Source organism: Armigeres subalbatus, unplaced genomic scaffold, assembly GCF_024139115.2.
Source record: "Armigeres subalbatus isolate Guangzhou_Male unplaced genomic scaffold, GZ_Asu_2 Contig1562, whole genome shotgun sequence".
NCBI lineage: Eukaryota > Metazoa > Arthropoda > Insecta > Diptera > Culicidae > Armigeres > Armigeres subalbatus.
In genome coordinates, this window is record NW_026942354.1 from 1 (window position 1) to 12,943 (window position 12,943).

General features: G+C 43.3%; 1 protein-coding gene across 1 annotated transcript; it reads left to right on the forward strand.

Moving 5' to 3' along the window:
* Nucleotides 1-5: 5 nt before the first annotated feature.
* Nucleotides 6-1,215, forward strand: LOC134203002 (NADP-dependent malic enzyme-like; the record flags this gene model as incomplete). The annotated part of the gene is made up of 2 exons (XM_062678000.1): nucleotides 6-957; nucleotides 1,018-1,215. Coding segments are annotated over 2 exons (1,122 nt in total), but the record flags the coding sequence as incomplete, so codon positions are not given.
* Between the last annotated feature and the right edge of the window lie 11,728 nt (nucleotides 1,216-12,943).

Sequence of the window (12,943 nt, forward strand, 5' to 3'; positions counted from 1 at the left end):
TGTACATTGGGTTGAAGCAAAAGCGTGTGAGCGGGGAGGAGTATGATGAGTTAATCGATGAGTTCATGGCGGCCGCGGTGAAGCGATATGGGCAAAATACTCTGATTCAGTTTGAAGATTTTGGGAATAAAAACGCTTTCAAATTCTTGGCTCGGTACAGAGACACGTACTGTACGTTCAACGATGATATTCAGGGGACGGCGTCCATTGTGGTGGCTGGGTTGATTGCGTCGCAGAAGATTGTAGAGAAAACAATGTCTGAGCATACATTTCTATTCTTCGGTGCGGGCGAAGCAGCAATTGGTATTGCCAATCTTCTGGTGAGAGCGATGGAGTCCGAAGGCATGTCGACTGAACAAGCTTGCGAGAAGATTTGGATGTTCGATAAGCATGGATTGTTAGTGTTAGAAAGAGAGAAGGAAAACTTGGATGCGCATATGGTTCGCTACGCGAAAGATATATATCCATCGAAAGACTTTTTGGCAATCGTCAAAGAGATTAAACCATCAGTGCTGATTGGAGCATCGGCCGTTGCTGGAGCTTTCAACGAAGAAGTACTGAAATCTATGAGAGAATGTAACGAACGTCCAATCATATTCGCCTTGTCAAACCCAACGGCAGTCGCAGAATGTACACCCCAACAGGCATACGATGTTACGGAAGGCACATGTTTATTTGCGTCAGGGTCACCATTTCCGCCGGTTCAGAGAGATGGAAAAACCTTCATCACTGGTCAAGGAAATAATGCGTATGTCTTTCCGGGTGTGGCTTTGGGCGTTATTGCCTCCGGAATTCATCACATTTCAGACGACATATTTCTGACGGCAGCGCAAGTCATTTCCAGGAAGGTTTCCGACGAAGATTTATCCAAAGGTCTACTGTATCCTCCGTTGAGTAGTATTAAGCAGTGTTCAATCGAAATAGCTGTTGCAGTGGTTGAATATGCTTACAAGGAAGGTTTGTTGAAATTTTTAAATGTTTGAACGATGTTTGACTAACGAATTAATGAAATTCCAGGCATTGCTTCCAGGTATCCCGAGCCGGAAGATAAACTGGCTCTTGTCAAGTCACACCAATACTGCTTCCGCTACGAGCCATCACTTCCTGCAACCTGGGCCTGGCCGGAGCAGCATTTTAAGCCTCACGGAACATCCAAGGATCCATGTTCAAATAATAAACAAAAATAAATGCATAGTTGGAAATGTTTTCATCTTGATTCGGGATAATACCAAGAGATATTTCAGTCAACACAAGATCGTATATGGTGTCACATAAGATACTAAAGTGGAGGCGATATACGTACATATTGTAAGGGGAAGTACCTATATTGCCTCCACTTTAGCATCTTTTGTGACATCATATACGATCTTCTGTTGACTGGGTAGTCAGTAACGTGCAGGTGATCCGTAAATTTTCTTCCATTCATTTAGTAAAAACTGACCATTCCCACATTTGAATAAGTTTAGTGGGCAATATCCATCAAGCTGTTGGTAAAAATCCGTTACTTGTGCAGGGTGTCTAAAATGAGCACATTATTGTGAGGTATAATCCCGACCAGAATAAAGTAACTAACTTATAACTGATCATGTTATTAAGCTATGTACCTTTTTGAAATAGATTATATTATAAATTGTGTCCCATTAATAGTGAAAGTAACATAAAATTATAACAAACGAAAACAATGGAATTATAATATTAATACTTTCAGAGAAATTCCGGAACTTCCGAATCTCTAGATGAACTTCCGGGGGAATTCCTGAAAAATCTTCATCTTCTGGAGGAACTCTTGGAGGATCTGCAATAAAAATTACTGGAGGAATCCCTGGACAAACTTTTGGAACCTAGGATCTAAGCCTTTTGAAAAAGCGATTGAGCGTCGGCTTCTCGAAATTGCCACAGAAAAAATCAACCTTTCAGTCGCTGCTGGACGTCGTAAAGGCCTTCAACAACGCCTGGCATGGTAGACTGGTGTATATGCTCACAGGGGCAGCAGGGACTATGTTCAAGGGCTTTACGACCCCTCCCCACGGCCTCTGCGAGTTAGGGGCTTGCCTAGGACGTGGTGGGGTTTGGCAGTGGGCTCTGTTGAACCTCTACAAAAAACTGCATGTGTCCGCAAGCAGGCCCTATCAAAGTAAGCGTGTGCCGCTCAAAACGCACAGGAACCCACAAAGAGGTAGGGTAGTGCGTGTGCTGCTTCAGCAGAGAGTGAGTTGAGGTTTGGTTGTGCTGAGGCAAGAGTGTCGTGGTGCGTCACCACTATTGTCACCTCAAGACACGGCAGAAGATTGAGTGTGGACTGTGCATGCTGAGGCAGGAGTGTCCAGGGAGTATCGTTGATTGGTCCCTACATACCGCTATTGGCACCTCGAGGCATGCCAGTGGATTGTTAGGGTGAGCGCCCAAATAAGCCCTCACATGGGGCGAGAAACATTTGGATAAGCTGCTTTGCCGGCAGGGTGGTATGCACAAGTGATGCACGGAGAGTGCCCTACTTCGGTAAGCTAGCGCGTGATCTGCTTCGGCAGAAGAGTAAGTGATCGGCCTGTGCTGAGGAAGGAGTGTCGTAGCGGGTAGCCGCTATGGTCACCCTGTGGCATGGCTGCGCTGCCCATGATCGCATATTTGTAACAATTGCATTTTTATCGATTTTTAGATAAGCTCATGAACAATCTCCAAATTGATAATACTTCCAGTTGACCAGGTGAAATAAGAGAGTTTGTTCCAAAAAACTCGAAAAAACTACCAAGTTGTTCTGTAACATTAAGCAAAGTGACCGTATAACCGTAACACTGAAAAACTTTATTGTCGGTACGCCATGCACTATGTACAAAAAATTTCGCAATTAGTTTGCATTCAATCACCAATTAATGGATATGTTTTTACCGAAGATTTCAACTGGATAAAGTGCTTGTGCAATTTTTGAGAATTTTAAGAAATTCATTGAGATTTGCATACTTATGCGTATCACAAACTTCAACGTTCCATTTTTCCCATGCCTACTTTATCGATTATTACAAATATGCGATCATAGGCAGTGCGGTTTGTGAATAGACTACACATGCTGAGGAAGGAGTGTCTTAGCGTAGAATCTGTTGGCCCAGGCAGTTACCGCTATTGTTCCTCGAGGCATGGCAGTTGAGTGTTAGAGTGAGCTTCCAAGTAAGTCTCAAATGGTATGAGTGCCTGTGTGAATGAGTACATTAAGTACAGCCAATCCTCCAGAAGCAATGCTGAAAAGCTGTCCCGGGGGAATTTAGGGTTGATGCCCAAGGAGGGATTAGTGGGTGAAAGTCCCACGCTCCGGTACACTGCCATGTGGTGTGGTAGCTTGGCAACTACTACGCGTGTGTTGGATCAGTACATAATGCATTACTACTTGTAAAAAAATCTACTCAGTTTTTTAGTGAAAATCATCAAAAACTGTTTGTCGGCGAGGACACTTCGGCTCAATATTGGCGATGCTGCATCTGATGCACACTGCATCATCGCGGCCGTTCTTCAGAATGGTATTCTAGGGCCCAATCCATTTGGCACTTTGTCTCTGTTTGCAGATGACACCAATATCTTCTTCAATGGTAGAGTGACTGATCAGAGTTCAGACATCATAGCTTGAAGGTGGCCTAGACTGCCTGTAAAAGCATAACTGCCTTGACTTAGGAAGCAAACCAAGCAAACATGGGACAGTTATTCATGCAGCGGCAGTAGATGTCACAGACAGAAAACTTCATTAGCTTGAAGATTTGCATCAACGCAGAATTGGCACAGAACGTCCTCCAAAATCACCTTAAACAGCACAACTGAGTCCGAAACAAGCTCCTTAAAATGATTCTTGATCGGATGAGAATGCGAGATACTGAGGTCAGTCGTCTGGCTAAAATCAAGCCGCTTTGGTGAATTGTTGGAAAGGCTCAGGACACGCTTCCTAATACCTGAACACCACATCATGTGGAACCGAAACCATTCCCTGACCAGCTAGTCATAACAAAATTTTATCACAATTATATCAATATGTGCTACAAATAACAAAACTTGCAATAATTTTGTTATGAATTCTCTGCCAAAGATGCAGGAAAGAAAATTTCATGATCGGCATAACATGATTATAACATAATGTGTTATGTTTATTTCTACCTAAAAAAAATTGCCTACATTTTTGGTAGATAGCAATTGGAAAAAAAAATCAGAAGTGATATGTACAAGACACAACCGCCCAACGTAAACTACGTAAAGCAGTTTTGCTCATTGAGGATTGTAGTGCCATCATGCATGAATATTTTTAGAAAATTCATTTGATTACTTATGTCACTGGTTTCGAACAAAACTAGCGTATCTTAAGATATGAAAATTGTTGGATACGACAATTGTTTAAAAAATTTACTATGAAAACCCAAATTTAGTCCTCAGTGGTAATGATGCCTTTCTTGGATCCGAATTGCCTACATTTGGGTTTTGAAGCATTTGATGAAATATTTCAATAGAAGAAGCCTTAGGGAAGCATTCTCTTTTCCGTTTGCAACATTTATTATTCAGAAACATTCCAATCATAGGCATATCTTGTTTTTCGTGCATCACTAGAAATCATAAAATGTCAATCATGTACCAAAACCCAATTAATTTGGTTGTGGTGCGCGCGAGTAGTAAACGTTGCGGACGGGAAAAGATAGTGTGTGTGTTATTACATTCTAACTCCTACCGTCTGGCAGTGTTGGTAAAATCTCAAAATCTCAAATCTCATCGGCGATTCAAACCATGCGTGAGTCAAATCCCATCAGAATTATGACCGAGAGATTTGCTCATGATTTGAATTGCGATTTGCATCATTGCATGATATTTACGTGTTCTTCATTGTTGAATGCATTGAATTAACTATTTTTCGTCTAAAACAAAGGCTAATAATTATATATAAACAAAGCATACATCTCGATTGCGTTTTGGCGCTTTTTAGAACGAAATCATTTTTCGGTGAGTGAGCGAAGCGATGCGATTCTGGCCGAGAAACTCAAGCGCGATGCTTCCCCTACAGAATTGCAGGCGAGTTAGCTCGTGCATGAAACCTCGATGATTCAGATTTGAGTATGATTCTACCAACACTGAGTGTCATTATGGATAATATATTCGTGCAAACATTTTATTAATATCATTGCAAGACTTTTGAATCAGGGAGCAAGAAAGTGATAGCTCTATTGTACACCCAGGTTTTTTTTACGCGGTTGGAATTCATTAATTTCTCGGTTAACCTGAATTTTTACAGCTTTTCAAATACCCCCTGAATTTTCTTTGATTTTTTGTGAATTTTTTGGTGGGGTTAACTCATTGTTTCATTGACGCTGAAGGTCTTGAACGACTAAAACCAAACCGTGTAAAAAACCTGGGTGTATCTCCATATAGCCTGTTTCAAGAACGTATGCGTTCCGAAGCTTTTGTCGTGTACAATAAGTACCGCATTATTGCACCCACGTATTATAAAAATATCTTAAGTGCATTCACACTTCCTGAATCAAAGTTAAATCCTTCTGATTCAGGCGCGCATTTTATTGGACAAAATATTATTAGGCCGATATAAATATTTTTTTTTAAATATGTCTCACCCACATTGTTATTTTGCTCAAAAATAACAACTTGAGGGGCAACAAAAAAAAATTCCGGTAAGTTTTGAGAACTTTCAAAACATTCTTTAACAAATCCGAGGAGTTTTTTTTTATTTTATTTTTTTTCCATTTTAATATTTAATTTTTACTAGCAGACCCTTCGAACTTTGCTTCGCCTAAAATTGATTTATTCTCTGATTAATTCTCGAGTTATGCAGACATTTTTGGTTCATTTGTATGGAAGCCCCCCTTTCCAGATGGGGGAGGCGTTGCAAACCACTACAGAAACATGTCTTCTCTTCCAAAACCTCCACACGCCAGATTTGTTTCCATTTGCTTGATCTCGAGCTATGATGAAATTGGTGTTTCATTTGTATATGAGCCAGGTTTCAAAGCGGAGAGGGGTCTCTAACCATCTTAAGAACCTTCCCCGGCCCCAAAAACCTCTGCATTCAAATTTTCATGCCGCTCGATTCAGTAGAAGAAGAAGAAGATTACCTCCTCCCCCTTGACTTTGCGGAGACCATAACTTTTCATAAATATGTGTAACGGCCTTATTAGTTTTCAGTTTGCAAAAAATGCATTTTCCAAAGTCGTTTTTAATATAAATTGATTGCATTACTAGTAAGGGCATTGGCATTGATAACATTGATCGTCTCATGCCTGCACAAACATGCCTCTATCTGGATCACTTTTTATACACCATGCACTACATTACGCATTTTGTTACATTTGTTTCGACCGCGGTCACTGGTCCGGCTCCATTGTTCTACTTTTTTGTGCGAAACACCGCACAAAAAAGGAGAGTCCAAAAGCCAACCGCACTGAACGGCGACGGCCGAAACGAGACTCTTGCGGACAAGAAAAGAGGGTGCTGCCAAAATGATCCGATACCCTATTTTAACATTCATAACCCAAAGTTTCAATTTAATTGACAAATTGGTAGAGAATTTCCGAATCAATTGATATATAAATCTCAAAAATCCATTGGAAGATAAAGGCGCTATTAAAGTTCAAAATCTTACATGATTTCGTGACGGTCTCGAATTTGGAAATTTTCATTTGTCACCCTGTATCCGAGTCTTCCCCTTAGACGTAGTTTACGTCAAAAACGAAGGTACCACCTACAGTATAACTTGAACCTATATTCAAAGTAGAAACAGCTGGACAAAGTTAATTGCCTACATTATGGATAATCATAATCTTTTCAAGAACATAGTTTGTTATACTATAAGCTATTTTCAAAACTTTTTATGTAACACAACGAGTTATAATTTTGTTCAATAAATAACATATTCAGTAATATTTTTGTTAAAACTAGAAGAGATTGTGTTACAATTTTTGTTATTTTAACTACTAATGGTACATATTTTATAACAACCGCTGTTATAAAAAAAAACTGCTGTAACAGAATAACAAGGTCTGATATAAATCTGTTATTATCTACTGGTCGGGTTGGGTTATAAAATTTCAATGTATACTAAGTAAAAGGGGAAGATTCGGATACAGTGTAATTTAGATATTTTTTTATATTGATTACCAGACTAAGGCTGGAGTGGCCTGTGCTGCACATAAAAGTCTTCTCCATTCAGCTCGGTCCATGAATGCACGTCGCCAACCATGCAGTATGCGGAGGGTCCGCAAATCACCCTCCACTTGATCGATCCACCTTGCCCGCTGTGCACGTCGCCTTCTTGTTCCCGTCGGATCGTTGTCGAGAACCATTTCCACCGGATTTCTGTCCAACATTCTGGATACGTGCCCGGCCCACCACAGTCTTCCGATTTTGGCTGTGTGAACGATGGATGGTTCTCCCAACAGCTGATGCAACTCGTGATTCATTCGCCTCCTTCATGTACCGTCCGCCAGCTGCACCCCACCATAGATGGTACGCAGCACTTTCCTTTCGAAAACTACCAGTGCGCGTTGGTCCTCCACGGGCATCGTCCAGGTCTCGTGTCCTTAGAGAACTACCGGTCTAATAAGCGTTTTGTAGATAGTCAGTTTGGTAGGGCGGCGAATTCTATTCGATCGGAGCGTTTTGCGGAGTCCAAATACGTACGATTTCCAGCCACCGAATTTCTATGCTGGTATCATTTTCGGCAGTCACCAGTGAGCCCAAGTACACAAATTCTTCTACCACCTCGATTTCGTCACCACCGATAGAAACTCGTGGTGGGTGGCTCACATTGACCTCTCTTGAGCCTCTTTCTATCATGTACTTTGTCTTCGACGTGTTGATGACTAGTCCAATCCGTTTAGCTTCGCTTTTCAGACTGATGTAGGCTTCCTCCATCCTCTCAAAGTCACGTGCCATGATATCAATGTCATCAGCGAAACCAAATAACTGGACGGACTTCGTGAAAATCGTACCACTCGTGTCAATCCCTGCTCTTCGTATTACTCCCTCCAAAGCGATGTTGAATAGCAGACACGAAAAACCATCACCTTGCCGTAACCCTCTACGCGTTTCGAAGGGAGTCGAGAATGCCCCTGGAACTCGCAGTACGCATATCACCCGATCCATCGTCGCCTTGATCAACCGTATCAGTTTATCCAGAAATCCATTTCCGTGCATTAGCTGCCATAGCTGGTCCCGATCGATTGTATCGCTTTGAAGTCGATAAATAGATGATGTGTGGTGACATTGTACTCGCGGCATTTCTGCAATACCTGACGTATGGCGAACACCTGGTCTGTGGTAGAGCGTTCACCGATAAATCCCGCCTGGTACTGCCCCACGAACTCTCTTGCAATTGGTGTTAGTCGACGGCATAAAATTTGGGAGAGTACCTTGTAGGCGGCGTTCAGCATTGTGATTGCGCGGTAGTTGCCACAATCCAGCTTATCACCCTTTTTGTAGATGGGACACACGATACCTTCCATCCACTCCTGCGGCAGAACCTCATCCTCCCAAACCTTGGTAATTACCCAGTGCAGCGCTCTAGCCAGTGCCTCACCACTATGTTTAAACAGCTCTCCTGGTAGTTGGTCAACACCAGGGGCTTTGTTGTTTTTCAGCCGGCCGATCTCCTCCTGGATTTCATGGAGATTCGGAGCCGGAAGTCGCATGTCCTGCGCGCGTTCTCCTAGGTTCATTACCAATCATTTTTCATTTATTTAGTTAACATCTAAACAGATAACACTGAATCAACAATTTGACGCCACAATGCACGATTCGAGGCCGCATCTCTCCATCCTCGGATATGCCCCACGCTCGCCGTTTTGCACCTGGTCTGCCCATCTCGCTCGCTGCGCTCCACGCCGTCTCGTACCTGCCGGAAGCGAACACCGTCTTTGCAGGGTTGCTGTCCGGCATTCTTGCAACATGTCCTGCCCATCGTACCCTTCCGGCTTTAGCTACCTTCTGGATACTGGGTTCGCCGTAGAGTTGGGCGAGCTCATGGTTCATTCTTCGCCGCCACACACCGTCTTCTTGCACACCGCCAAAGATGGTCCTAAGCACCCGTCTCTCGAATACTCCGAGTGCTTGCAAGTCCTCCTCGAGCATTGTCCATGTTTCATGTCCGTAGAGGACAACCGGTCTTATAAGCGTCTTGTACATGACACATTTGGTGCGGTGGCGAATCTTATTCGACCGCAGTTTCTTCTGGAGCCCGTAGTAGGCCCGACTTCCACAGATGATGCGCCTTCGTATTTCACGACTAACGTTGTTGTCAGCCGTTAGCAAGGATCCGAGGTAGACGAATTCCTCGACCACCGTCTATCGTAACACTGCTTCCCAGGCGGGCCCTGTCGCGCTCGGTTCCGCCCACAAGCATGTACTTTGTCTTTGACGCATTCACCGCCAGTCCAACTTTTGTTGCTTCACGTTTCAGGCGGGTCTACAGTTATGCCACCTTTACAAATGTTCGCCCGACAATGTCCATGTCATCCGCGAAACAAATAAATTGACTGAATCTATTGAAAATCGTACCCCGGCTGTTACATCCGGCTCTCCGCATGACACCTTCTAGCGCAGGGCTGCCCAACGTACGGCCCGCGGGCTGGATGCGGCCCTTGGCTTCATTTTTTGTGGCCCGCGGAGTGTTAGAAAAAATACTTGATATATTACCCGAAAGCTTTTCTATTTGACTTGAGAAGCTCCTACTTATTATTTAATAATAAATACTGTAGGTTTTTACTAATCAAAAGAATTAAATCTGGACCAGCATGGAGTCCAATATTGCAGTACGGGCTAGTTTTGCTGTTAATGAGATTTTGACAATACGGATAAAACCTTTCCAGGACAGAGAATCATCTTCAGATTACAGAGAAATTGGCAGCTTTGATATCAATAAAGCAAACGACTACTTCTTTGAAAATTTAAGGCCAAAAAACTAATGGAGCTCAGGCGATGACGGGAAAGAACATTTGTTATATAATTGTTAATAAGCCACGAAATTTAATTTGTGATATTTCTTTGCACCTTGCATTTTTTTTACCAAAAAAGATATACGTGCAAAAACTATCAATATTCGTGATGTAGCGACGCTAGTTATTAAAAAAAATCAACTTTACCTATGCGAGGAAACTTAACCACCACTAATTCCAAAGTATGTTGACGGAAATGAGGCAGAATACGGTGATTTGCTGATTTGCTGTGTTATTGCGAAGTTCGTTGGCTAACCCGTGGTACCTTGCTAGAGAGATTCTATTCTCTTCGATAGAAAATCAAACCATTTTTACAGGATAAAGCAAATGCAATGTCCAAGCTGCATGAACTTGAATGGGTGAGTTGCTTGGCCTTTATAGCAGATGTCACCAATCACCTTAATGGCAAGTACATAAGGCTCCAAATCAAGGATCAATACATCGCTCCTTTATTATCCAACATGCAAACTATTGAAACGAAATAATTTGACACAATTGATTGTTAAAAATTGATACATTTCTCAAATTAGGTTGAAAACAGTCGAAGCCTTCGAACACAAATTTTCAAACCTATTCGCTTATTTTTGAGAACACAGTTCCTCGTTTACTGATGTGAATAACGTACTTAGAATGATTCAAATGGAGATGATTGACCTCCAATGCAGCAACGTGCTCAAATCTAAATTTCAGAAAGATACATACAAATATATTTCGTAAGATATTTTCACCCTCCAGATATACATATCTGTGTAAACAAGTCTTATCAAGAATGAAAGCAGTAAAAAGTAATTGTTGATCTTCATTATCGCACTTGCGAAGTTCGAATACCGATTGTGAAATCAATATGCGTCGAGTACTGGAAAGAAGCAAACAATTCCATGTACCTACTGTTACATAAAAAGAAAAAGGAAATAAGCTCACAAAAAAAATGTTCAAACGCATTCAAACAAGATTTAATTTGTGTTTAGTTTTTCTTTTAAACAATTTTAGGCATTCTGTAAAACTAAATGCCATTCGGGAAAAAATATTTATTTTGGTTATTTTGAAACTGTATAAAAAATATACCGAATATTGTCTGGCCCACACGCAAGTGGCCATTCTGAAAATCGGACCGTGGCTTGAAAAGGTTGGGAAGGCCCGTTCCAGCGCAATGTTGAACAACAGGAACGAAAGTCCATCACCTTGTCTTAGTCCCCGGCGCGATTCGAACGAACTGGAGTGTTCGCCCGAAATCTTCACACAGTTTTGCACACCATCCACCGTTGCTTTGATCAGTCTGGTAAGCTTCCCAGGAAAGCTGTTCTCGTCCATAATTTTCCATAGCTCTACGCGGTCTATACTGTCGTATGCCGCCTTGAAATCAACGAACAGATGGTGCGTTGGGGCCTGGTATTCACGGCATTTTTGAAGGATTTGCCGTACAGTAAAGATCTGGTCCGTTGTCGAGCGGCCGTCAACGAAGCCGGCTTGATAACTTCCCACGAACTCGTTCACTAATGGTGACAGACGACGGAAGATGATCTGGGATATCACTTTGTAGGCGGCATTAAGGATGGTGATCGCTCGAAAGTTCTCACACTCCAGTTTGTCGCCTTTCTTGTAGATGGGGCATATAACCCCTTCCTTCCACTCCTCCGGTAGCTGTTCAGTTTCCCAGATTCTGACTATCAGTTTGTGCAGGCAAGTGGCCAGCTTTTCCGGGGCCATCTTGATGAGCTCAGCTCCGATGCCATTCTTACCAGCTGCTTTATTGGTCGTTAGCTGTTGAATGGCATCCTTAACTTCCCCTCAAGTTGGGGCTGGTTGGCTTCCATCGTCCGCTGAACTGACGTAGTCATCTCCTCCGCTGCCTTGACTTTCACTGCCTGTACTCTCAGCGCCATTCAAATGTTCCTCGTAGTGCTGCTTCCACCTTTCGATCACCACACGTTCGTCCGTCAAGATGCTCCCATCCTTATCCCGGCACATTTTGGCTCGCGGCACGAAGCCTTTGCGGGATGCGTTGAGCTTCTGATAGAACTTGCGTGTTTCTTGAGAACGGCACAGCTGTTCCATCTCCTCGCACTCCGCTTCTTCCAGGCGGCGTTTCTTCTCCTGAAAAAGGCGAGTCTGCTGTCTCCGCTTCCGTCTATAACGTTCCACGTTCTGCCGGGTACCTTGCTGCAGCACGACCGCCCGCGCTGCGTCCTTCTCCTCCAGAATCTGTCTGCACTCTTCGTCGAACCAATCGTTCCGTCGACTTCGTCCCATATACCCGACGTTGTTCACCGCTGCGTCGTTAATGGCTGCTTTGACTGTATTCCAGCAGTCTTCAAGAGGGGCCCCATTGAGCTCATCCTCTTCCGGCAACGCTGCCTCGATATGCTGCGCGTATGCAGTGGCGACATCAGGTTGCTTCAGTCGTTCAAGGTCGTACCGCGACAACGGACCAGATCTCCTCGTCGGTACCGAACATTGTTGATGACGTATGGTTTTGGGCGCAGTTTAACCATCACCAGATAATGGTCAGAGTCGATGTTAGCGCCACGATATGTCCTGACGTCGATAATGTCGGAGAAGTGCCGTCCATCAATCAGAACGTGGTCGATTTGTGATTCTGTCTGCAGTGGTGATCTCCAGGTGTACCGATACGGCTGGCTGTGTTGAAAGTAGGTGCTGTGAATGGCCATATTCTTGGAGGCGGCGAAATCAATTAGTCGTAGGCCGTTTTCGTTCGTCAGCCGGTGAGCGCTGAACTTTCCAATAGTCGGTCTAAACTCCTCCTCTTGGCCAACCTGAGCGTTCAAATCTCCTATGATGATTTTGACGTCGTGGCTTGGGCAGCTGGTGTACTCACGTTCCAGCTGCGCGTAGAATGCGTCCTTATCATCATCAGTGCTTCCGGAGTGTGTGCTATGGACGTTGATTATGCTGAAGTTGAAGAACCGGCCTTTGATCCTCAACCTGCACATTCTTTCATTGATCGGCCACCACCCGAT